This window comes from Bombus fervidus, chromosome 15 (assembly GCF_041682495.2).
Source record: "Bombus fervidus isolate BK054 chromosome 15, iyBomFerv1, whole genome shotgun sequence".
Lineage (NCBI taxonomy): Eukaryota > Metazoa > Arthropoda > Insecta > Hymenoptera > Apidae > Bombus > Bombus fervidus.
The window spans coordinates 4,452,059-4,475,620 of record NC_091531.1 but is presented as its reverse complement, the minus strand read 5'-3'; the positions used below and the strand labels follow the sequence as shown (position 1 = coordinate 4,475,620).

The 23,562-nt window shown below is 47.2% G+C and overlaps 1 protein-coding gene across 4 annotated transcripts in view; it reads right to left on the bottom strand.

The window, feature by feature from the left end:
* The window catches only part of LOC139995038 (uncharacterized), a 90,503-nt gene that overhangs the window by 42,996 nt on the left and 23,945 nt on the right, over positions 1–23,562 (bottom strand). For 3 of the 4 annotated variants that reach the window (XM_072018157.1, XM_072018160.1, XM_072018158.1), the window contains exons 3-4: positions 21,933–23,177; positions 15,401–15,543 (exon numbers count right to left, since the gene is read on the bottom strand). In XM_072018157.1, coding sequence (XP_071874258.1) covers positions 15,401–15,543; positions 21,933–23,177 — 1,388 coding nt within the window. Of the gene's footprint in view, positions 1–15,397; positions 15,544–21,932; positions 23,178–23,562 lie in introns of all 4 variants that reach the window. The other variant, XM_072018159.1, reaches the window with a different exon arrangement.

Here is a 23,562-nt window from a genome sequence, read left to right as displayed (position 1 = left end):
AAAGACTGGGTCGAAGGCAGACCAAAGACAGTAGACAGGCGACGATGGCTTCAGGGTTTTCAGTCAAAGGGTAACACTGCTACCGTGCGGATCTGGACCACCTCAAATTAAAAATGTATTAAAATATATTTTCTACCTTGCAATTTATTCACGCGTTCCTTTGTTCATACATGCAATAACCTCAACACTAATGATGAAAAGTATATTTTTTAACTACTTGTTGTAATCTAATTGTATTCTGTGTTATAGAACGTTTGTTTGAAATCGTGGCAATGGTATTAAATGGAATTAGAAATACACGAGTCGTCGAGGTGTTAACAGATTTTTAATTGCTATAATAAAGCGGAGCGCGATAGTCCGTCAATTTGGAAGCATCCTCGTTATCTTATCCGTTGCTTGTCAAGCAAATGATCCGCGGATAACGTAGCTACTCGAATAATAACACTTGCGGATATCGATCCCTTCAACGTATATTAACTCGTAAGAGTAAGCCTTATCGCGTCGTAACCAGGTAATCCCGCACGACAGCTCCGACAAAGGATAAAACGATCCCGAGTCCTTTTTATTTTTCAAGCGGGAACACTTTTGAAACTTGCGCGTGATTTCAGATCCTCTGCTAATTTGTATTTTAGTATGATACTATAGCATAAATAATTGAACGAGCTGGCGTTAAATTAGCAAGCAAGTTTTTCAGGCATATGGTAACGTAATATTCGTATATTTCATTGCTCTTGCGGGATGCGACCGCCCCTATCAACCCCCTCCGCTTCTCTTTCCTTCCCTTTGTGTCTCTTGCTTTCTCCGTGCTTTCGCCTGCCTTCTAACCGGATTACAACGCGCGAGATAACGTCGAGCAAAAACTCTGCTTGAGAAGAAAAAAAAGGGAAAAAGATCTACTCGTTCTGACTGGCGGGCCGGCCGGGTCGCGGCCGTCTCGATTGCGATACGGAGAGTGACAAGCAAATATCGTGGCTGCAGCAGCCGCTCCAATCGTATCGCTTAATTGCGCGCTGCGCTTTTTGTCTTCGTTAACGACCACTCTGGTTTCGAGCTGTTATTAGCTTCGATAACGCGACGTTGTTACGGTTCGAGGAAGGGGTCGCTGCACTTTTCCCCGGTGAACGTATTATTTCGTCAAGCGTACTTTCGAGAACGCACCTGACCGGTCCTTGAATCGAGCCGGTGGACGGTTACGAGCGGCATTGTCGCGTCCAAGCAGATACGTATATTTGGGTTGGCAACTAAGTGACTGCGGGTTTTGTCATTAGATGGTAAGGACAAAATCCGCAGTCACTTAGTTGCCAGCCCAGTAGCTTGCCGAAAAGTTTCTTTCATTTTATAATCGGCAAATAACAAACAGATGCACCAAATCTTTGTTTCATATCGTTTCATTGAATTATGTGTGACCCATTCTGTTCTATTACCGCAGGATGCGTCATACGTAATTCAATTTTGTTCCATTGCTACAAAATGGACGAAGAAAATAATATAAAAGGAAAGATGTACATGTGTTATTTCCTTGTAAAACGAAAGACACTTTGAGGGGCCAAGCTAGTGTTGGTAGCACAGCGACGAGAAAGGGGAAGATTCTAAAATAGAAAGAAAGTACAACGAGACACGAGAATTTGGTCAGATCGATTTGTACCGGGTGTTTCATAGTAAGGGGAAATATTTAAGGGACGTTCAGAGCAACCGAAGAATACGTTAGGACATGGACGTACGTTATCGCGATCTTCTTTAGGAGAACGAAGCGAGTTTTGTGTTCTATCGTTTCGTATCCGATTGCCTTCGTACGAGATGCTGAAAATGATTTTTTTTGCGTTTCAACGCGGAGACGTCGTTGCTGTCTCGCTATGTGGACGTGGCTATACGCTTTCCGTGCCTCGTGATTCCTATATTTCCAATATTCGCCGAATTCGTCGAATTCTTCGTGCGGTTTCATAACAAAGTAGCGCTTCGACGCTTTCAATGGACTCCAAGTACCCGCATAAATAAAAATCCAATGTGCGCGTGCATTGAAATGCAAGGAGGTCGTTTTCAGCGTCTCGTACGAAGTCACGTGATCAGATACGACAGAGCACAAAGAACTAGCTGTGTCCCGTAAACAAAATGAATGGGAGCACGTATTATACCCATACGAACCGTTTCCATCGTTTTCAGACGTCGAATCCCTTACATACCGCCCACTTATTACGAACCACCCTGTATATGATAGAATCAACGGACGAATAGAGCGCGCGCGAACGAATGGCAAAATGGTAAAATGCATGTTCTTAGCAGAAATGTTACCAAAATTCATAGCGTAGGAATCTGAAAGTTTCCTGTGTCCGCCACCGTGTGCGAAAGTTCTGTACCGACAATGCTGCTGGTCTACGTTTCCTCGCGATACCGCGATCATGGTAGGGCGTCGCGTCGTCCAAGGATATTTCTGCCGCAATTCCAAGCTGCCGTCGACCAGAAACTACCCGCGGCGTCCCGATGGCAAGATGGAGCGACGCCAGCGCCGAAGGGACGCCATGCGCGCTGCCCGACACCGGCATTGGCCGACGCCAGGCGTCTGCGCGCCTTTCCACCCGTATTGACTTTACACCCTCTCCTCTGCGATTCTTCGCGTCCCCGCGACTCCGACGTCCCTCCCCCTCGCCCTCCTCGTTCATCCGCGACGCTTCTCTTCTCTCTCTCTTTTACTTTCTCTGTGTCGTTCGCTCGAGTCGGCGCGTACACGCTCACGCACACCCTTCGCCGCGCGAGCCACACGAGCGCGCAGGAACAAAGAACGAACGCGGAACGAGCGTACGCGGGGAACGCGGGGGACACAAAGGAAGGTGACTCGGTTCACGGATAACGCACGAAAGCCACGAGAGCACGCCACAAGGGAGATAGAGCGAGAGGGAGAGAGAGAGGGAGGGAGGAAGGGAGAGGACGACTACACGCGAGGCGAGTGTCTTACAATTGATTTTCACGCCAGTTTGATTTATTCGACCGCGCCACCGGCAGCCGCGTTTTTCGTGCCCGCGGGCCCCAACCATGGAGAAGCCAGCCAACCAGTCGGCCTACACCACCACCCCCGTCCACCCGCGCCTCTCCGCCTCCTCGCCAAGATTTATGGACTTCCACGACGATTCTTTTTAGATCGACGAGACCCTTTTTCTGGTAGCCGTTCCGCGCCAGCTTCCACCGGGTCCGTGGCGATTTCCGACGGAACGATCCCGTCGTTGGCCGATTTTCTGTATCGCGTCCGATTCTTCCCTCGCGACGTTTAAATAAAGCGAACGCTATTGGGATATTTATCGCGGTAACAGCAGGACGGTGAAACTTTACAGCCCTTCCGAGGCGCTTGAAATTCTAACAAGCAGCGGACGTCTATGCTGATTCATATTTTGCGAATACAAGTTCGAAAAGGTAGAAATTTAAAGACAGTTTGTAAATGAGGTGGCGTTTAAATTCAGAATGGCAATTACCTTGTTCGCTAGATAATCGCAAGCCGTATTATGTTGCATTTTCACGTCTCCTACAAACGCGTAGAAATTCACAGGCTTCTGATAAGCCTCGATGTATCGTAAATGTATCGTACGACCGTTTGTGGGAAATGCGGTGAGAAAGTAAAGAATGATAGATGCGACTGTCTGTCCTCGAATGATCGTAAGTTGGAAATGAACGCGTGAGATGCGTTTCGTAAAGGGAGATTGAAAAGTGTTCGTGGAAAATAGAACTTGCGCAACAACGTGGTCGAAATTCGTGAAAAAGAAACGCGTAAAGTATCCGTAGAGAAGCTTGTACCTGCTGGTTCTTAGTTCTAAAGGAAACTCAATGTTCCACTCGTTTAGATAGACGACACAGATAAAAGTGGAGAAACAATTAACTCTTATTTATCGGCACTTGTATTTTTCTCTATAGAGGCGACGTTCTCATAGCATTTTCAAGCATCATTAACAGCTATTTAGGAAGGGAAATTGCACTTATATTTTATTCGAAAATATAAATATATCATGCAATTACATGGAACATTTGCCAATGGAAAATCAAAATTCCTCGATCGTCGATTAACAACGATAAAACGCGACGAGTTAAGATCAGATTTTACGATTCTCTTCAAACGCAAGATTCGATGTTAATTATTGTGAATTATTATTATTTCCTGGTCTTCCTCGGACGATAGTTTCTCGATAAGATGCTCGTCAACGACGAAGCAGGCAAAATTTTAGCTGTCTCGTCGTTCGCTAGGAATGCCTAGCAACTTGCGGAAAATTCGGGAAAAAGAAAGAAGAAGATAAGGCGAAAGTCCTAGCGATATCTGGAAAGTTGCGGGGCTAACGTTTCTCATGAGGATTCCGATCTTTCGCCCCGTGTAATTTCGTCCGGGGACGGCAGCTCCGAAAAATCCACCCCAGGCAGGGATCTACCCTCGGCATGGGAAACACGGGATAGGATTGGTGCTCGATCGCTGGAGGGGTCGTTTCCAGGACTCGGGTGGGATCCATCGAGATCGCGACCAATGATAGCGAGCGCAGCTGCCCTAGGGAATCTACGAATCCTTCTTCGAAGACTCCTTCTCCCTTTTGACGAGGGGCAGCGAGGCTGACGCCTCGAAACGACGATAGGAGCCTGGATTACCTCCTCTTCCCTTGCCAACCTATTTCTCCACCCTAACGACACAACATTCTACCCTTAATCACGTTCACATGTGGCAAACGATAACAATTTCGGGGACTCTGCGTGGGGCGAACGAAAGTAGAACAGACAATAGGAGAAATTGCTAGGTCTCGGGCAAGGTGGAACAGAGTTTTTGCAAATGCGATTGTCTGTAATTACACGCTGGCGAGTGTTCGTTGCGAGTAAACATTCCTGCATATAAATCGCAAGCTGCACACACGATCGATCACCGTGAAACATGGTTGCATCGTGCACCTGTGTGCACGACGCCGGGCTGGTGCGCTGACCTCGAAACAATGCATTCTTCGGGCCACGATCGACTTTTCCATGGGCGGGCTGCAATCCACTCGTACTCCATTTTCTTCTCTGCAAATGAATTTCTCTTTCGTTGCGCAGCCAACCCTTCGTCCCTTCTCCTCGTCTTTTTCCACCTCGTTATCGTTCACGAGCGGGCAAGGTTTATCGAGGCGGAAGATTTTCTTTCGTCGGCCGGTTTAATTATTTAGCCGCGAGGTTTCTCGGCAGGGGAATATCGTTTTAAGCAGCGGCCAGAGCACGGAAGCGAGCGGACGCACGCGAGAAAAATTCTTTCGTACTTTCTCGCGTGGTCACGGCGGCGCGGCTTTTACGCGCAAAATACTACGCGCTTACGTTTCACCTGCAATTTCCTACCAATTTTTTCTTCCACTGCCAACGCCGCGTACTATTCCATTTCGGTTGCGTGGAAATCTTTGGAAACCACTTTTACGTCGGATTAACTGTGTACACGTTCTCTCGTTTTTCTTTTTTTTTTTTTTTTTTTTTTGTGTCAAATACGAAGGTAAGAAACGGCGTATGAAAATTTCCCAACAAATCTGTGGGGCGTAAAAAGAGGAGCGATCTCGCTGCGAGCCGAATTGGCCGAGGTAAATCAATTTCGAGAGCGTCGCTTGTACAGCACGGTAGTTTATCGAGCGGCCGATTGTTTCTTTGTGTCGGTGAATGATCGATCGACTTGTCGGACAGTCGAAACTGGTCATCCAATCGTGGCGTGCCGAATCTTAAGTAGCCGGCCGGCCACGAGAAAAAAGTATTGTTCGAGCTAACGGTGTCCACTCTCGATTCCACTCTCTTATTATTGCATCGATTGCGATTCAAATTCAAACTCTGCACCCTCCTCCAAACATACACTGCCGTCCGTAAGTGTTAGCACAGTCCCTGCTATTTAACACTAGAACTACCATGTCAGTCAAATCGACTGATTTTACAATTTCATTTTAAAATTCCTACTTCGTGTTGTATCTTTTTTTCCGCAATGATCTAATGACTTTCGCAATGATAACTAAGAGAATAATATAATGAATTTTATTTTATGTTTTATGTATTCAAACTGAAAATAATTTTGTATCAAAGCTACTTATACCAATACCAGTGAAAATGTAAAAGGCTCCTGCAATCTGTTTATCGAACCCCAATTAACCAATTTCCTCGTTTTCTACAACTTGTCACACGTTTTTCAAATTTTGACCGCGTATCCTTCGATATGACGATATCAGTTATCAGGAAAATTCCGGATCGATCGCTAGATCGCCAGATGCTAACGCTAGAAATACCACGGTACTCAAAACGACTGGTTCTACAATTTTATAAATGTGTCAGCCCTCGTTTAGGGATCATGGCCCCAGCTGGATTAACATGTGATGGAATTGTAGAGGATTGATAAAACGGTGACGAGAACTTGCTGTCGCAACCCGTCAAATATATTTGAAATAAATTAAATAAATTATAAATAAATATAGACAATGTCCAAAGTCGCTCGTACAAACGTATTCGCAAAGACGGTGTATAATCGCTCGCAGATAACTCGAAGATACTAATCGATAACTCGTATAACTCGTATAATAACTGCTAATAACTGACTCGCTCGCGTTCGCGTTCGTTTATTTGTACTGGTCCGGGAAGATTCGGAAAATTCGAATTCGTCTTTGTGCAACGGTTGCACCGAGGCAAAGCAACAACACGATTTGAATTGTCCTGTGACTCGTGTGCTACAAATAATACGAAAAATGTACTACATAACAATTGCTTCTGTAAGAAAGTAAGAAATCAATAAATTTAGAAATATTCTATTATTAGGTATTTTTTAACGACCAGTCATTTTCATTGGTTTTGGTAGAAAGAGCTTCGTGTTAACTATCGGTAGTTCTAGTGTTAATATCTACCTACCAATCCAATGTCTTTCCTTCTTCCTTATTTCGCATCCACAGCATCGGAAACATATTTCACCTATCGTTTGTATCGTATAACGTGATGTGTACACGTGTGCGTATTCTCTGTTGCAATTTAGCTTCTCATCTACTGGGTTGGCAACTTAGTGATTGAGGGTTTTGTCATTACCACCTAATGGCAAAACCAACCCAATATCACAATTCGTCAATATTACAAATCTTCTTTCTATCCTTTCACGTTACTTCGCTCAGATTTCATTGGCTCTTTCAATAAACGCAAATGTTGCGACAAATGTGCTAGCGTTTTCTCTTTGCTTCGATGTTTAAACGGTAGCGTGTAGCTGCCTCTTTGACGAAAAGAAGCACCAAAGGGAAGAAAGCTGGATTTTCCAGCGAACGAAAGGGATTCCCGTTTCTGGATTGGAAAATTCGACAGCGGAGCGTGAAGCTGGACGAGAAGCTGAACGCCTTTAGGCGACGAAAGAGGTAGTCCAGCCAATTAGGCGATCGCACGGAATAAATGCAGGGTCGAAGACCGCGTAACCTATTAACTTGTAAATTGCTTCCGACTGGTGCAGTCGAGAGACGTAAGCAATTCTGGCCAGGCATAAATTCGCGAAATAAATCGCGGCGCTTGTCGTGCGGCGAAACGAGACGCGCGACCAACTTATTGGACGATCGACCTGGTCCGCGCCTGAAAACTACGTCAACGTCGCGACGACAAGGAATGACGCGCGGCTTTATGACTGAAATTTCGTCCGATTTGGCTGTTTCCTTGAAATCTCAGACGACAAAAACGTTCGCAACTTCTCTCGGCAAGAGGATCGTCGATCTAATTCGCGATTCCAGCGGCCGATAAGAATTTCAGGATTCGAAGAGCATGGAAGAAGGAACCTGTTCCTTCCACCAAATAGTAACTTCTACTTCGCAGAGAAGCAACGAAGAAATAAAGGCGCGAAGAAATCGACAGGAAGATCTCGAATCGCGACACGATCTTCTTCTTCTTCTTCTTTTTTTGCCTTCTCGTTCGAGGAAAAAAAAAAGAAAGAGAGCAGTGGAGCGTGGTTGGATCTCCTGTGGTGGACAGCGACGTATTCAAAGTGTGAACGGATGCAAATCTCGTCTCTCATGAGCGGAATTTTCAAGGAAGCTGAAAGATGGATGGAGCACGCCGCCGGCACCGGACAATACGACGACATTTGCATCTGGTACATAATTCAGTCGACGTTTCTGCCCCCGACCATGGCTGCGTGTGCTGCTCATAAACCACCGTGCCGATCTCACGAAATCCGCCTGCCAGGGAAATCGCCTTTTTTTCCTCTTTATCTCCGCCTCCTCTCCCTCCTCGGGTTTATTCCTTCTCTTTCCAAGCTTCGAAGCTTCCACGACGAGCATCCAGCAACTGCTTCTTCCATTGGCACGTCCACTTCCGTATAATAATCAACGCGTGATGGTTCTCGCAAAGCGGCGAAAACTCGCTTTACTTTCGACCAGCAGGAAAATCGAGCGACGACGCTTTCACGAATTCAACTGTACGCGCGAATCCCAACAATGGCGATGTAGATGCTTGTCTCGGATAACGACGACACCTAGTCGCATTGTGCGACTGCGAACGACGTTTTCTTCGTCGGTCGTTCGAGATTCCGCGCCAAGCGGAGCAGATTCTTTTCTCGGAAGAGTCGCTGGCCGATTCATGCTCGCGACACGTGGCCGTCTCTCGCAACTCGATACTCGAAAATCTCTGCAGCAGAGCGCGCAAGATTGCGGTGTGGCTGTGAGAGACGATCACGAGGCGTGGAGAAAGATTGAACGTTTGTCGGATGTTCGTTCGATTCGAACCTCGCGAGAGAGAAACAGGACTAGGTTGGCGATAACTATGGCGCAACACATGCTCACGCTTGTTCATCTACTCCTCTCACACTCGCTCAGTTCCTCGCTCGATAAACTAGCATTACGTGGCTTATTTTCTCATTGCTTTCTTTAAGCGTAGCAATCAATCGCATCTCCATCAGTTCGCTACATCCTCCGATGTATCGCGTCTCGATATTTTATTCTCACGTCGACTTTTCTCGTGGCTGCACGATCTTCCAGATTCCTAGCTGTTTCTACATCTTCTTAAACGTTTCAACGATCCCATCTCCGATATTTCGCCAACTCCGTCCAGCTCCTCCCACCAACAACCAGGTTTCCCAGTATTTGCTTCTTCCCGATTTTCGCATCTCGCGTTTCCCATCAAACTTTCACTTCCTGTTTCTCCGCGTGCTTTCCGGTACCTCGACGTCGGGTACTGTAGTCTGTCTGTGCCGTGCGTGTTTGCGAGCCATAGGAAAGGCGCTATGCTCGTTGCCGAGCCAGAGGAAACGAATTTTCTTCTCGAATTTCCCCTTCACCTTGGAGATACCACGGACTCGGCGAAAAAAATGTCAAAGGGCACGCGAGACGACGGCGAGTTCGGGGAAAAAATTCCTGCGGCCGGATTAACGGGTGCCGCGAGCGACGCTGGCGCTTCTGTTGCCACCGGAATGTCCAGGAACGCCCGGAGGACCGTAACTCGGCGTTGCACGGCGCGGCGTGGCATGGCGCGCGCGATAACCATCGCCAGGACGAGAGGGAAGAAAAGGGAGAGCGTGTAGGACAGCCGTTAACGAGCGATTCCTCGCAGAAGCCTGGCCCCTCCGCTTGCCCCACATGCCCTCTGCCTCTCTGCTCGTGGCTGCACGACGTTCTCGAGGATTCGCTCGTTGGAAAATCTTCCGCCGAGTATCTTCGCCCTCGCGACTCCTCTTCTCTCGTTCAACGCAACGCGCGTCCAGTTCCGCGTGCATTTCAGCGCAGCCCAAGCCGGAGGTTCAGCGGCGAGTTACACCGAGCAAAGTTGGGCTTGAAAATATTTCCTGCCACGCGTTTATGAGCCGCGGTATAATAAAATAGATATAGTTAACGATCAGACACGTGTGACATAATTTTCTGTCAAACGTAAACGTAGAAAATACGTTTGCGCGTGAAACGAAAGAGACGTTTAGCGTCAGCCAGGGATGACGTTGTGCGACGTGTTGGAATTTTGCGTACAACGTTCACAATTCAAATTATTTACCTCCTGCGACCATATTTCTCCTCGCAAACACGTCCACGAACTTACTAAATCTGCTCCATAGATTCGCTCATTCGATATGAGTTCCGTTCGCTCTTACAGTTCTGCTTCGGAGTCTTGGTGAATTTTAAATGACGAATTTTAATTGATGAAATTTGAATCGTCACTGAGATTTCACAGAGAAAATATCGTACGGAAAGAGTGGGATTAGTCGTGATTGTCTGGTGCTTCCGGTGCACGCAGTTCCGTACAGATGCGTCGAAGCGAACGTTCTCGAATTTAGCTGAACTTAGCTCGTGGCTGGAGCTGCAGCTTGAAACTATCACGAGCTGCTCTCCACAGTGTTCCTCGTAAGCTGCGTCGACAGTGACTCGACAGAGTCATCGGTTCGGATACTGGCGAATAGTCTCGACGCAGTGTCCACTGCGATAAAACTCTATTTACCTGAGCTTTTCTCCCATACAACCGGAGTTCTCGTAATAGAAACTCGCCAAGTTTTGTATCATTTCTCGTCCACACGACAGTTTCTCGTCGAACGACAGTTTCTGTTTTATATTATTTTATTGAATCAGGTGCGATCCATCTCGTCATATTTCTATTCATAATTCAATAAACTGATATAAAAAAAAAAAAACATTGAGCGTCTATTATTTTATAAAACGAAAGAAACTTATCGGACGACCTAATAGCTTGCAAAAATTGAGTTAGTCGCGCGTTAAGCGAAATCTGGCCGAACAAATCGAGCTCCATCGTAACAAATAAAGTTAAATACCCTGGAGGGCAAACTCGCGATAGTTTTATAACGAAAGGCACGTCCGCTGCGAAGGTAACCGTAAGCAATGACAGCAGGGGTGGTTCTCGCCCCTGTTGCGGCCCGATAAAACAGAGACATCCAGCCGGGCAAGGAACCGGCAAAAAAGAAAAAAGAGAAGGTAGAACGCGGCGCGGACAGAAAGGAAGAGAGGAAAAAAAAAGCAGCGGCGAAAACTTGCCAGCTGTTCCAGGCTATCTGCGCAACGAATCAAAGATGGCGGCGGTCGGTTGAGCGGGACGACGCGCCGAGCGACGAAGAGAGGGTTTCAACCCTTGCTATCTGGCCCATCGGGGCTTTCGAGCACGTTAGACCGTACCCGTTCATAATAACGCTCGGCTGGAATTTCCGTGGAAGAGACACGTCGGCACAATGCGTTTTCACGTGGCCCGATATGTGCCACGACTTTATTATTTCGGCGCAGAGACAGAGTACGGGGAAGAAGGGGGTGAATACCTGGTGGTGGCCGCCCTTTGTTTCGCTGATCGTATCGGCGGCCCTCTTTCTCTCCTCTCTCGTCACATCTGCGACCGGATTCGCTCCCATGGCTCGGCCCCGTAAAAACGCGACATATTGTGCGAAAAGCATATGGCCCGGGTGGCTCCTCCTATTTTTCGGGGCCTTTTTCCACGAGGTCTCGCGAGGGGGTCGACCGACCCCCGTCCCTCCTCCACGCCGCCTTGTTACGACCAACTTGTACATTCCGCTCACACTTTCTGCTTTCTTCTTCACGTTGATTATCACCAACAAGAGTATAATGCAACGTAGGAAACATACGGGTTTTTTTGTATCGAAACTATAAATTTCATGGGACCGTCAAAGAGCTACAGGATGGTGACGCGACGCCATGGCCGGTGCGAATGAACCGCGTATTGAGAGATTCGAAGTGGAAGATGCTAATCGATCGACGTTATTTACAAAGTTATACGCCGTGTTACAAAGCTACTGATTAATTCCATACTTTGTAATTCCGTAACTGTATTCCCCTTGCTTATTTTCAACCTTGTACTACACATTGGTCGATTCTTGCTCTTCCTCCCATAGCGCACACGCCTCTTCCCTCTTAATACACAGCTCGTCGTATTTCCATTTTTAATCCGTGTTTCACAGCGCAGCCTTCAGTTTCGATGTAACTGACGATTCCCATCTTTTCCTTCCACGGTATCGTATTTCGAAATTTCCCTTCCAATTATAACTCACGTTTTCCGCTTACCGCATCCTGTCCGCTTCACGATTTACCTTTATAATATAACACGTTGCGCTAAAACCTACCAACGATATACGCGCACCGGGTACGAACGTGCTTAAAACCTATCAACTTAAACAATTTGTTTCAATACTGTACAGAAACAATAGATTGAACCATAGTTAGGAAGCCATTATATATAGAAAATTTCCTTTTAATTCAATAGAAGAAGAAATATTATAAAAGTTATAGAAAATCCTATCACTTGTAGAGCTATCCACAATATATTTAGGTACGTCCGAATGATACACGGAAATGAATGATTCAGTCTGTTTTGTAGAATGAGCATAGCAGCAGGGATAATTATCCATTGGATCCTCTCGCATTAACCAATCTATTGCCTCGCGAATTGTTACATGAGATTAGTCCAGAAGATACTAGAATTCCACCTGGTGACAGTGCGGATTTATACGATAAATAAAAGCGTTAGGGGAATATTGCACTGGGGATAAACCTCTAAGGAATGCAAATATTACGCTAATGTTATCGCCCGACGTTCGCCTTGTACATATTTCTAAGCAAAAATTAATCGTTCTCGACGGTCTATCAGAGTTCGATCGCAAGTCGAAGGAGTCGAAGCTGGAAATGACAGAAGCTCGGGGGAAGAGGCAAGCGAAGGAACAAGGCTCGTAGCAATTACCAAAAAACACGAGGCTATTGAATGATTTATTCGTGACCGGTGCTTTCGCGTAATATGGAGGGCAAAGTTTGGTGGAGACCGGTGGTCGATTATTAAAACACACAGCGCGAAGAAAGCCTGCTGCTGCCTGAGGAAATGGCCACGGCAAGAAAATTATAGCGTCGGGCCGAAAATGTGACACGCGTGCCGGCTATCAGGCGACGCCTACCGGTTTAAACCGATACATATTTTATAGGTTCGGCTCGCGCCTACCGATCTACGCGAGTACGTCCTTGCTGTGTGAGTGATAGGTGGGCGGGCTCGGCTCGTCGCGCTGTCATAATATTTGAGCTGACTACGCGGCGATCGTTAGACCCTCGCGCTGTTTCCGGGAAAAACTACTATATCAGGGGCGAATGTTTCAGGACTCTGTTCCATGGTATCGCGCTTGGAATTTTCTGGCATTCGCGCGCACTTTGGAAGCGATCAGCTCCGTTTGGTGTTGGAAACGAGAGTCGCGTATTTACGTACTTCGTATTACACGCGTCTCTTTAGCTACAGTTTTTTACTAAGACACTGTGAATCGTTAATATCAACGAAGAAATAAATCTTCTGGTCTTGATGTCTAACTTGCACGTGGAAACCGATGAAACGATAAACAAAACGAGCAGAAAGGTGTAACAGCGATGCGATCTTTGTTCACGCGTGCAGCCTGGGGATGAGCAACGATCGCGAGCGCATGTATTTTCCACTTTCCCCGTTTCTCTGCTAGAGTTTCCTATCGCTAAAACATGCACCTATTTCGAAAACCAATGGCATCTCGCTGGACAAAAAATACGACACGTTGGAAACCGCTTCGATTTGTTGAACCCGAACAAAAGCTAGAGATGGCGCTTGGCGAGTCGATAGGCCGAGGCAGCCGGCCGACAAATGATGGCAAAAACGCGACGATTAATAAATCTAGTGCGTGCGTGAGCGGCGTAATTAGAGGAGCAGGTGGCGGCGAGAAAAAGCTTGAATCCATCAGCTTTGCTCTATCGCGCACGGGAGAAAGCGCGCGAGAGGGATAGTGAAACGTCACCGTGCTATGCGCTTTTGCATCCGCGGAATGCAGACTCTTCTCTCGCGAACGCGACTCGCCTCGATCCACTGGCCGAAAGCCTGCACTTTCACTTCGAATCGACGATTCTTCGGCGATTTCGTCGGCCAAACGTTTTTCCGAAAGCCAACTATTCCGTAGAAACACGCGAATTTATGAATGTGACGTAGAAAGGAGGGAAGATATCGAGTTTCGCCATTCCGTCTGCGTAAGTGCCAGAGCGTCTGCTCGACGAAAATAGATGGAATTCGCAGGAGTCGTACGGGCCGATCGCACGAAAGCCCCGGTTACCCTTCGCGTTATCGATTCGCCCCTACCGATACCTGGTGATCCGAAATTTCCATTTCTAACGCGTCGCACGGTGGTATATTTGCTGCCGGTCGGTTTTGTCAAACTCGTTGCAAGCAACAAATAATTCATTCGAGAAAGGTGCAAAACTGGGAAACGATAAATTAGAATTTTTTGCCGCTGCGCTCTAATGGATATTCATGGCATTTGATCGAACCAGATTGATCGTATCTCACGGCCAACCTGCATATATCTTCCTGCTACTATTTGCTACAGCGCACTTTCAAAGTCAGCAGTTTTCTTTGTCGAAAGATATTTGTCAGAGGCAAACTACGAATCGTCGGAAAACGGACAATCCGCGTTTAAATCGCTTCGCCCGTTTTATCACGCTCAACGGGCTAACAATCGTTTTTCCAAAACAGACCTGCTCCTCCGAGACACCATCTTCATTTGGTAGAAAATCCAGCGTCTGTGCGCGATTTTCGGACAGTTCGTAACGCTGGAATCGACGAGGAATACGCGGACGGGAACGTGGTGTGTTAATAGCCGCGTATATAGGAAATTAGCTTGGCCTTGTTTTATCTTGCATTCTGATGACTGCATCTGCATATCGCGAGAAACACACAACTGCCGTGTATTAATTAAGTGTAATGTGCAGCTCGATGCGCACCGAGGAAACGATCAAGGACACGCTTTTACGAGGCAGACAGGTGCACCAGCTCCTAGACGATTCGTCGGTTCCCTCCGGTTTACACCGAACGAAAACTTTTGCACTGACACTTTTGCAAGCGGCGCCGTAATCTCGGATTTCCGATACGCGCACAGGTCAAACCACTTAGACAAGGTCCGACGTTCCAACTAACATTTTTCGACGGCGCCTCGCCGTTACGTAAAGTTTCCTTTCCACGACTTTACAATGCAAATGGCACGAAGGCTGTGTGCGTTTTCGATCCTTCCCGGTAAAAATACACCGGCATGCATAAGCATTTCGACACTCACGAATTATCGCAGATAAATAAAACGTACTTTGAACAACGGCCATGTACGCTTGGTACATATTGATGAAAACGTTAGTTAATATTAATTAGTACAGATAAAAGAACGACGCTACAAATTCTACGAAAATCAAATGCGCTTGCATTGCAACCGTAGGCGTTGCGACCCGAGAATAACACGTTCGAAAACTTTATTATCGCAGATGAATATGAAACTCTTTCTTCTTTCAATTTCCACTCGTTTGATTCTGGTTAACGTAAGAAGCAAAGAATCAAGAGAATGAAAGAATCATTGCTTGTCGAAAATGTAGCGAATTTTCCGATGGCGCCAGGTGTCCAAGTACTTGCGCACGCCAGTGTAACAAAATGATTCAGCTTAGGTACTTACCAGGCGTCGTTTCGGCTTGATGAGAGGTCGGTTTTGTCCGTTCATCTTGTAGTAGAGTCCGCAAGCGTTGCAGAGGTAGTGGCCAGTGCCGTCTCGTCTCCACAGAGGCGTGGAAGTTGCGCCGCAATTCACACACTCGCGGCCCTCTGTCGGTGTCGCACCGTCAAAACAACAAATTGATTAATTCTTCGCTGTTCGAGCGCCTCGTATCAAAGAGAAGCTACGTCCGATGACGTCGATCGAACGATCAGCAATGGGATTCTTCCTCCGCTACCTTTCATTTCGCTTAATTTCAAAACACACTGAAACTACGCTCAAGACTAAGCTCCGACCGTGCAAAAGTATCTTGACGATTTATACGACGTTCGTGAATTACGTTTGGAAGAATTCCGCTGAAATATCGTCCGATCGAGCGTATTAGGAAAAAGCTCGAGCACGCTGGCTTCTCGAAACGACCGAGCAAGTGGAAAATTTGAAGGTCGATGAAGATCGTTTAAGAAGAAAGTGGAAGGATTTCGACGAGTCAGCGTGCCCGACGCGAACACCAAGTCACGAAGATCGGTGATGGAAGTCGCATGCAGTTGCAGACATACCATATCAAGCGATTACCAGAGCAAAAGCAGAGTCTCTTTAGGACCGTGGCCGTTCGAAGGACTCGTGGATCGAACACGATCGTCCGATAGCGGCTTGTTAATAGCGGGGACGACGTTTCAGATGGGATTGCACGACGAAGGATGAACAGACCTGGTATCGTTAGTTCTAACCCCCACCAGACAGCACACGGAAAGGGAAGGATCAAAAGTTTCAGGCGTCGTATTCTTTTTCGATGATTAATTATCGTCCGTTTAATTCTACCCGAGTCCGTCGCGACCCGAAATGCATTGCAATACTTGGTTTTACCATTTAACGCGATCTTCCTACCTTTTGTGTATTTCACGCTTATTACGAGCAAAATAGTTTAAGCAGAGAAGATGTGCGAAGAGATGCACAGACTGTTCTATGAGTAAAATAAACGAAGAAGAAGAGACTTCTGAAGAGATAGGGTGGCGAAGAAGAAACAAGTAGGACAGTTATAGTTGTAAAATATCTAGTTATAGAATTATAGACAAATTAAACGGCGATGACTATATTGCTTATAATCATAGTAACTACGTATGATACTAATACTATAACCGGTTTAACCGATTACTGGAAATCAATGTGCAATGATAAATCCGACGTGTGCAATTCCCAGGACGTATAAAATTAATTTGTTACCTAACAAATCCTTCGTCTTCAGATTTTTAAAATTTCTTAATTACAGCGGCAATTAACCGTAGTTAATTACGGCAGTACCTACGTATAATAAATATCAAAGCATGTTACTGCTACGTTTTTTTCAAAGCAATTACAGATTTATGGCATGATTTCATGAAAAAGTAATAGTCGTTGCTCCTAATTAAATAATAACCGATCGTTCATACGTACACTTTGATAAGAATCCTAATACGCCGTGTACTCGCCATAAATCGATCAAACATACTTTTTATTGCTTTGAGTGTTTTATTTGTCTAACGAGGAACGAGCCTGAAAGTTTTGGGAATCGAGCGAAGGGAGAAGAGAAGAGAAAGGAGGGGAGAACGTTATCCGGTGAAAAGGCAAGAATTTTCCTCGAGCCGTGAAATCCGCGTCTCTCGAAGTGGTCCTTCGAGCTGCATCCTCCTCGAGATTGAACCGAGCGTTCGCCATGACTGCAAAAGATCTGTAGACTGCGCCGAGGCGTTTTTCGTATCGAATCTTACGCAACCGACGTGGCCAAAGAGCGATTCGAAAACTCTTCGATTAATGAAGGGGGGCAGGAAAATATTAGAAGAAGAAAAAAAAAAAAGAAAAAAAAAGAAGAAAAAAGGACACATACGACGATTTCTAATTTAATCGTAATCTTTGCTCTTTTAACGCGATTTATCGTGTCGCAAGTCCAGACGTTCATTCAGAGACGACTCGAGATTGTTTTAATTGCGATCGCTGATCGTTAACGTCTCGGTATCGCGTCCGAGAAAACGATGTTTACGAGAAAGAGGCGGATTGTTTCGACGAAAAGACGAGTTCGACCGGGGGAACGAGACCGATGGAAGCCGTGCCACTTTTGCCATAAACGGATGAATTATGATCCAGGACGAGGAAACCGGCGTTCCGTCACGAATTTGGCCCGGCGACTCTTGCTGTTGCTGTTGCTGCTTCTTCTTCTTCTTCTTCTTCTTCTTCTTCCTCTTCTTCTTCTCAATTCCGATTTCGAGCGATTGCTGCGCGAAAACGGTTGCCGATGAAACGCTCGGCGTTTCGGACGTTGTCGTCTAAACTTTCGAATCGCCAGGCCTACGAAGATTTTTTTTACGAAAACGACGCTCGAATTAAAGAGCATGAAACGCTGCGAGGAGAAAAGCAACGGAATATGAGCTGGCTCGTTAATTGCAATTTTCACTTGTGGCAAAAACACGCGTCTTCGTTAACGATTAATTAATAAAACCATCCGCGGCAGAGAAATCTCTCTACGGCTATTAGCCGAAAGAAACATTCTAACGAAGATGAAAATTATACGCGTCGCGTGTATTTCGAGACTCGTAACTCTCGCGAATTAGAAATGCTAAATTTTTACTTTCGACTCGATAGGCGCGGCGTGACGCGGTTCTTTCGCGCTAAAGCTGTCCGTTCTCTTCGCAGACAGCCTTTGCGCCACAGCAACTCGTCAAAACGAAGAATTTTTCGATTTTCTTTTTTTCTTTTTCCAATTACCGAAATCATACAACTATAACGTATACGGGGTGTTTCATAACAGGCGAGCGATATTTCAGCAACGGATACAGCGTTCAAAAACGATAAAAAAGGCTACCAATCGACGCTGTTTGATCTTGTTTACGAGATATACTTGCGTAACGAGTTTGCTGTTCTATCATTTCGTATCTGATTACCTTCGTACTCAAATTTACTTCCTTGCGTCTCAATGCACGCGTGCATTGCATATTTCCTCGTGGGCGTACTTGAAGTCTCTTGTATAATCCACACCTATTCAAGTTCTTCGAACACATTGAACAAATTGAACGAGGATTTCGACAAATTTAAGAAATATCCGGCTGTATCGAAGGAGTCTCCGGACACGCGTTCCAAAGCGAGAAAATCGTTTGCAGCATATCTGAAGACAAATTAGACACGAAACGATGGAACAGGAAGTTGGCTGTATCTCGTAAACGAGATCGAAGGAACCCAAGTGGATACGAGCAACGATTACTCAAACATTGCTCGCTTATTAGAGAACACCCCGTACAAGTTGTAATTAATATGGTACGAATTCTACCGATTTAAAAGAGCATTTAGATACATTTGGTCGTAGCTTTGTACGAGACCCACGATTTGTCTGACTTCGCCGTCATCGAGGCTGGCACGCTGTGCGTTGTGTGTGTCGTAAGTCGATTTAATTAGCGGACTTCCACGCCGCGAAGTCGGGCCATTGTTCCCGGAATTAGGATTTTTACCACGCCGCGCCGTCCTCGCCGCAGACCGGCTATTATTACCGCAATCAACGTATCCGGCATTTTTCAACCGTTTCATTCCCATTCCCGTTCCCCTTCGCCCCTTTCTACCTCCCCTTCGATCGCCACCGACAACCCAGATTTCCGTTTTGCCCGATTTTCCTGCCGCTTTCCAGCTGTGCCGAGTGGCCGCCCTTTAGTTTCCCGTCAAACGGCTCGAGTATACGCGGCGGTTTCTCCGAATCAAAGAATTGGCTGTTGAGTTGATCGGTCGAACGCTTCGTTGCAACGTGGCGCAGAGAAAAATCGTGCGAGAAAGCACGGCAAAAACGTTGGTCCGCAGACTCTTTTCGAGAGGGAGATTTTTGCTAGTGACAAAACCAAAAAACGAGTAGCATGTAGCCACACCACATCGAGATAGAGAGATACATAGAAAAAAAAGAAAAAAACAGGTACGTGTGTGCTGATTCGCCCGCGCGTGTGTGTCTTACACCTGTGTGTATTTATAAAAAATATATATATATAATAGAACTATACAGAGAGAAAGGCACAGAGAAAGGAATGCGCCGAGTCGAGTCGCCTGCAAGCGGACGCTCGAGCGTCTCCGACGCTTCGAAAAAAAATAAGAGCAACGGTAACGTCTCGATAATTGCCCACCGTGGTGTACATACTTGGTAAATGTCCGGTCGTCATCTGCATCGCTAGACCAGCTTCTTCCAAGAGTTTCCTTTGACGCAGCGCGAATCTCGTCCGCTGACCAGCGTAATCCGATCCGAATTTAAACGTCAGCGTGACAATACTAACGCAATAACGAAACTCTGTTACCTGTGACTTTTTTTTTTAAATTAAACCTTGAGCAACCAGTTTGCGAGATTTTTCTGATTAAAACGAGACCAAACACGGTGAAGTTTAAATCGCGTTCACGCACGCGTTTAACAGACGACGGAAAATAAATTAACGTCGTTAAATATGCAAATTAGCTGCGAGCGATATCGCGTTGCTAAGAGATCAACGTTTTATAACAAAACTGAAAACCTTTCGTCATCGCGGTTAATATTGTCCCGCCGATATGCTTCGTTTTCCAAAGCCAATCCTCGGGTCTCTTCCTTTTTCACTCGCGCTGTCCTTTTCCACGTTCCATGCAAAATGGCACACATCATCTGTAGCTTCGCAGTCAATTCCACGATCCGATAATTAGTCGGCGCGTGTGCCCATTTTCGGACAATTATCGAGAGACATTACCGTGCACCGTCTGCCGTAGCATAGACGTTGTTCACAAAAATAAACGAGATTCTCATACGTTTGGAATCGGAGACGTCTAGGCGTTGCCGTTCTCGGTGTCCCGCCCTGTGCATCCACGTTCGTCATAAAAATCAATCAGGTGTGGTGCTGTTCACGCTCGACGTCTCGCGGGTGCCACTCAAAAAACACATCGGTGAGGCAAAAATACAAAAATACGCGTCGGTGTGTCTCCCTCTCGCCGACAACACTCAGCTCGTTTCGATAAAAAAAAACAAAGAGAAAAAATATATATATATATAGAGACGTGTTGGTCGTTCGTATCAACGAACCGTAAGCGAAAGACGACCGCCACCAAAAGCTCGTTCGGGGATCAAAAAACGGAACGAAATTGAAAAAGAAAAGAAAAAAGAAAGAAAAAGAAAGACGACTCGAGGTTTCTCTCCTTGGAGAAAGAAGTGGTGTTCTTCGTGCCTCGCTATATTCTAGGAACGAGTGCTCGAGGAATATCGATTGGCGCGAGGAACGCCGTGCAGGCGAACCTCGAGTCGATAAATAAAACCAACGAAAAAGTACCCGGTGTGACAAAAGTGAAAGCAAACGAAGAATACTGGAACTGAAAGCGAAAAACCGCGCGAATCCCGGTGCTTCGAGTGCTTGCGGATAGTCGAGTGCACCGGGGTTCGTGCGTGCAAGCAAAATTAAGGAAACCAAAAGCGTTAAGGTGAAACCAAAGGAAAGAAAAAGTGAAATGGGGTGCGGTCGTTTCGGTGGGAACGAGGCTCGTCCGATCACGAACTGGCCATTCTACTGCGTGGAACTTGCTACGTTCCACGTCCAACAGGGAAAAAGTCCAAGACCAGAAACGACAGCACTCGCACGGCCTCGTCTCCGTAAGTACGTTGGTACTCGCGCAGCTACCAAGATAACCGAAAGAAAGACGATCGAGGTAGATACTCTGTTCTCTATCGCTCACTGTCACGCGTTCCTATGTTATTCTACTTGTATACGTTGGCACTTTCGGCCAATACGCGTGCTCACACTGCCGGCCATTAGTATCAGCTACCTACAGTGGCTACAAAGCGTATTGGCACGCACGCTTGCGGTTTACGACGAGGCGCATTTTGTCAGGTTGCGCAGTTTAGTTTCATATACCTCGATATAGCTGACTAATTGTGAATAATACGTACAACGATATGTATAAATAATACGTTGTAATAAATACGACGGTGTACAAACACCTTCCGCGTAAATGCTTATGTAAATGCTGCGATACAATGCTGTGCGGATACTTTTTTATGGCCACGATTCCAAGAAATTTTACCTCGCTTAACATTTTACGTTACAAGACGCGGCTGATACGAATGGTATTACCAGAAAGCAAAATCCATTGAGAGCAAGTAATTTATGCCGAACATCGATGATCCTAAACGGTCGGTCGATCGTGTACTTTTGCGATTAGACTGTAGATTTTTCTGTTCTTAGGTGAAGTAACGCGTCGGAGAATCGTAAATCTGGTTAAACGCGCAAAGATACGCGATGCAATTGCGATTGGCTATGAGAAATAACCCATGAGACGGACGTCTGGGTATGTGGTGTTCGCGGTTCTCTGTCGTAGTGTGTAAGCGCGGTTTCGATGTTCCGAAATGTGGCTAGAAACTTGCGGAAGCTAGGCCGTTGCGTTTTGAAAACCAAGAAATTCCGAAAATCAAGAAGAACCCAGAGGATAAGAAAATAAAAACGAAAGAAAAGAGAAAGTAAGAGGGAAAGGTGGTAGGCGTGCCGCTTACCGGCGGACGTCCTCGACTTGTTCCTGGGCTTTTGCTGCTGCTGCTGCTGCGCGGAAGGCGAGCTCGGCGTGTTGGCGTGCGCGTGACCGACCAACAACTTCGAGTCGACGTTAACGCCGGCCACGCCGGTCGCGTTGCCGGCCCCGGCTGCGGCGGCGTGATGCCCGAAAATACCGGAAACCGCGGTCCCGTTGTGCGGGTTGTGGGACGAAGACGAAGACGACGAGGAGACGCCGTGATGATGGTGATGGTGATGGTGGTGGGTGGTACTAGGATACTGCAGGTGCTGGTACATGTTATACGCGCTGGTTGCCGGGTCGTACTGGGATCCGGAGGTGGCATGGTGGGTGTTGGAGGCAGCCGCGGCCGCGGCTGCGGCGGCGGCGGCGGCAGCGGCCGCGTAACTGTCCCTACACGACGGTGAACTCGCACCACCGCCACCACCGCCACCACCGCCCGCCGCCACGTTGTTCCCCTGATACGCAGCCTCTTGTTGCTGTTGTTGCTGTTGCTGCTGCTGCTGTTGCTGTTGCGTGGTGCTCGCCTGTTGGCTGCCGGACACGCTGCCCGACTGGTTATTACCTTCTCGTTGCTTCACCTGACCGGTCGCTCCGCCGTTCGTCCCGTTCCCAGCGTTTCCTGTGTTCGTCGTCCCGTTGTGTTGCTGATGCGGCGGCGATGGTGCTCCGTGATGGTGGCCTAACATCACGCTCGGTTTTACGTCGCAGGAGCTCGCGCCCCCTGCACCCAGCGCGTCCTGATGGTGCATGAACACGCCCATCGCCGCCGCGTGGGCCACCGCCGCCTGATACTCGCTGCTCGCTCCGCCACCTAACCCTGACAGAGGATTGCTCGTGTTGTTGTTGTTGTTGTTGTTTGCGCTACTGCTGTTGTTGTTATTGTTGTTGGTAGTGCTGGAGGTGGTGCCGGCGGTGATGCTGTCGGGGGTAGCGTCCTTCGGCGGCGTCGGCGGGAAGGAAAACAGATGGTGGCCAGCTCCGGCCCCGCCGTGACTCGACAAGCTGCCGGTGGTTGGCGGCAGAGACGAGCCCAGGGGGCTCTGCGGTTTATCGTCGCTGACCGCGCCGCCGCCGCTCGAGCCTGTCGTCGTCGGGAATCCCCAGGGCGTCTTCGAGGTGTCCGCCCCGCTGCCCGATAGCCACGGATGCAGTACGGAACTGTGGAAATGTGGCCGACAGACCTGGCTCACCGGTCCGCTCGTCACGCCGCTGCTCGACATCCTTGCTGAAAGAACGCACGGAAACGGATTGGTTAGACGACTCTTCGCTCTTTTCCTTCTCAATCTTCTACGTTCAAGCACCCTATCTACATAGATCTAAGCTGTGCCTCGTACGAAACACCGCAGATACGTCGGTAAAAAGAAGAAAAGAATCGGCAACACCTTGCACAATATCTCGTTGAGAGCAAAACACGATCGTATTAGCGTTCCAGCTTCGACCGCGAGCTTATCGTTGCAATGAGGTCGATCTACTATCAAACGTGCCTAAAGACAGAGATGGTGGCGACGCGACGTGCTCCACAGGTCTCGTAACAACGCGATCGTTTCCTGCGCCCGAGAGAAGAACCTGATTCGTGCGTGCGCTGAATGATCGGCTTTTACGTCGATCGT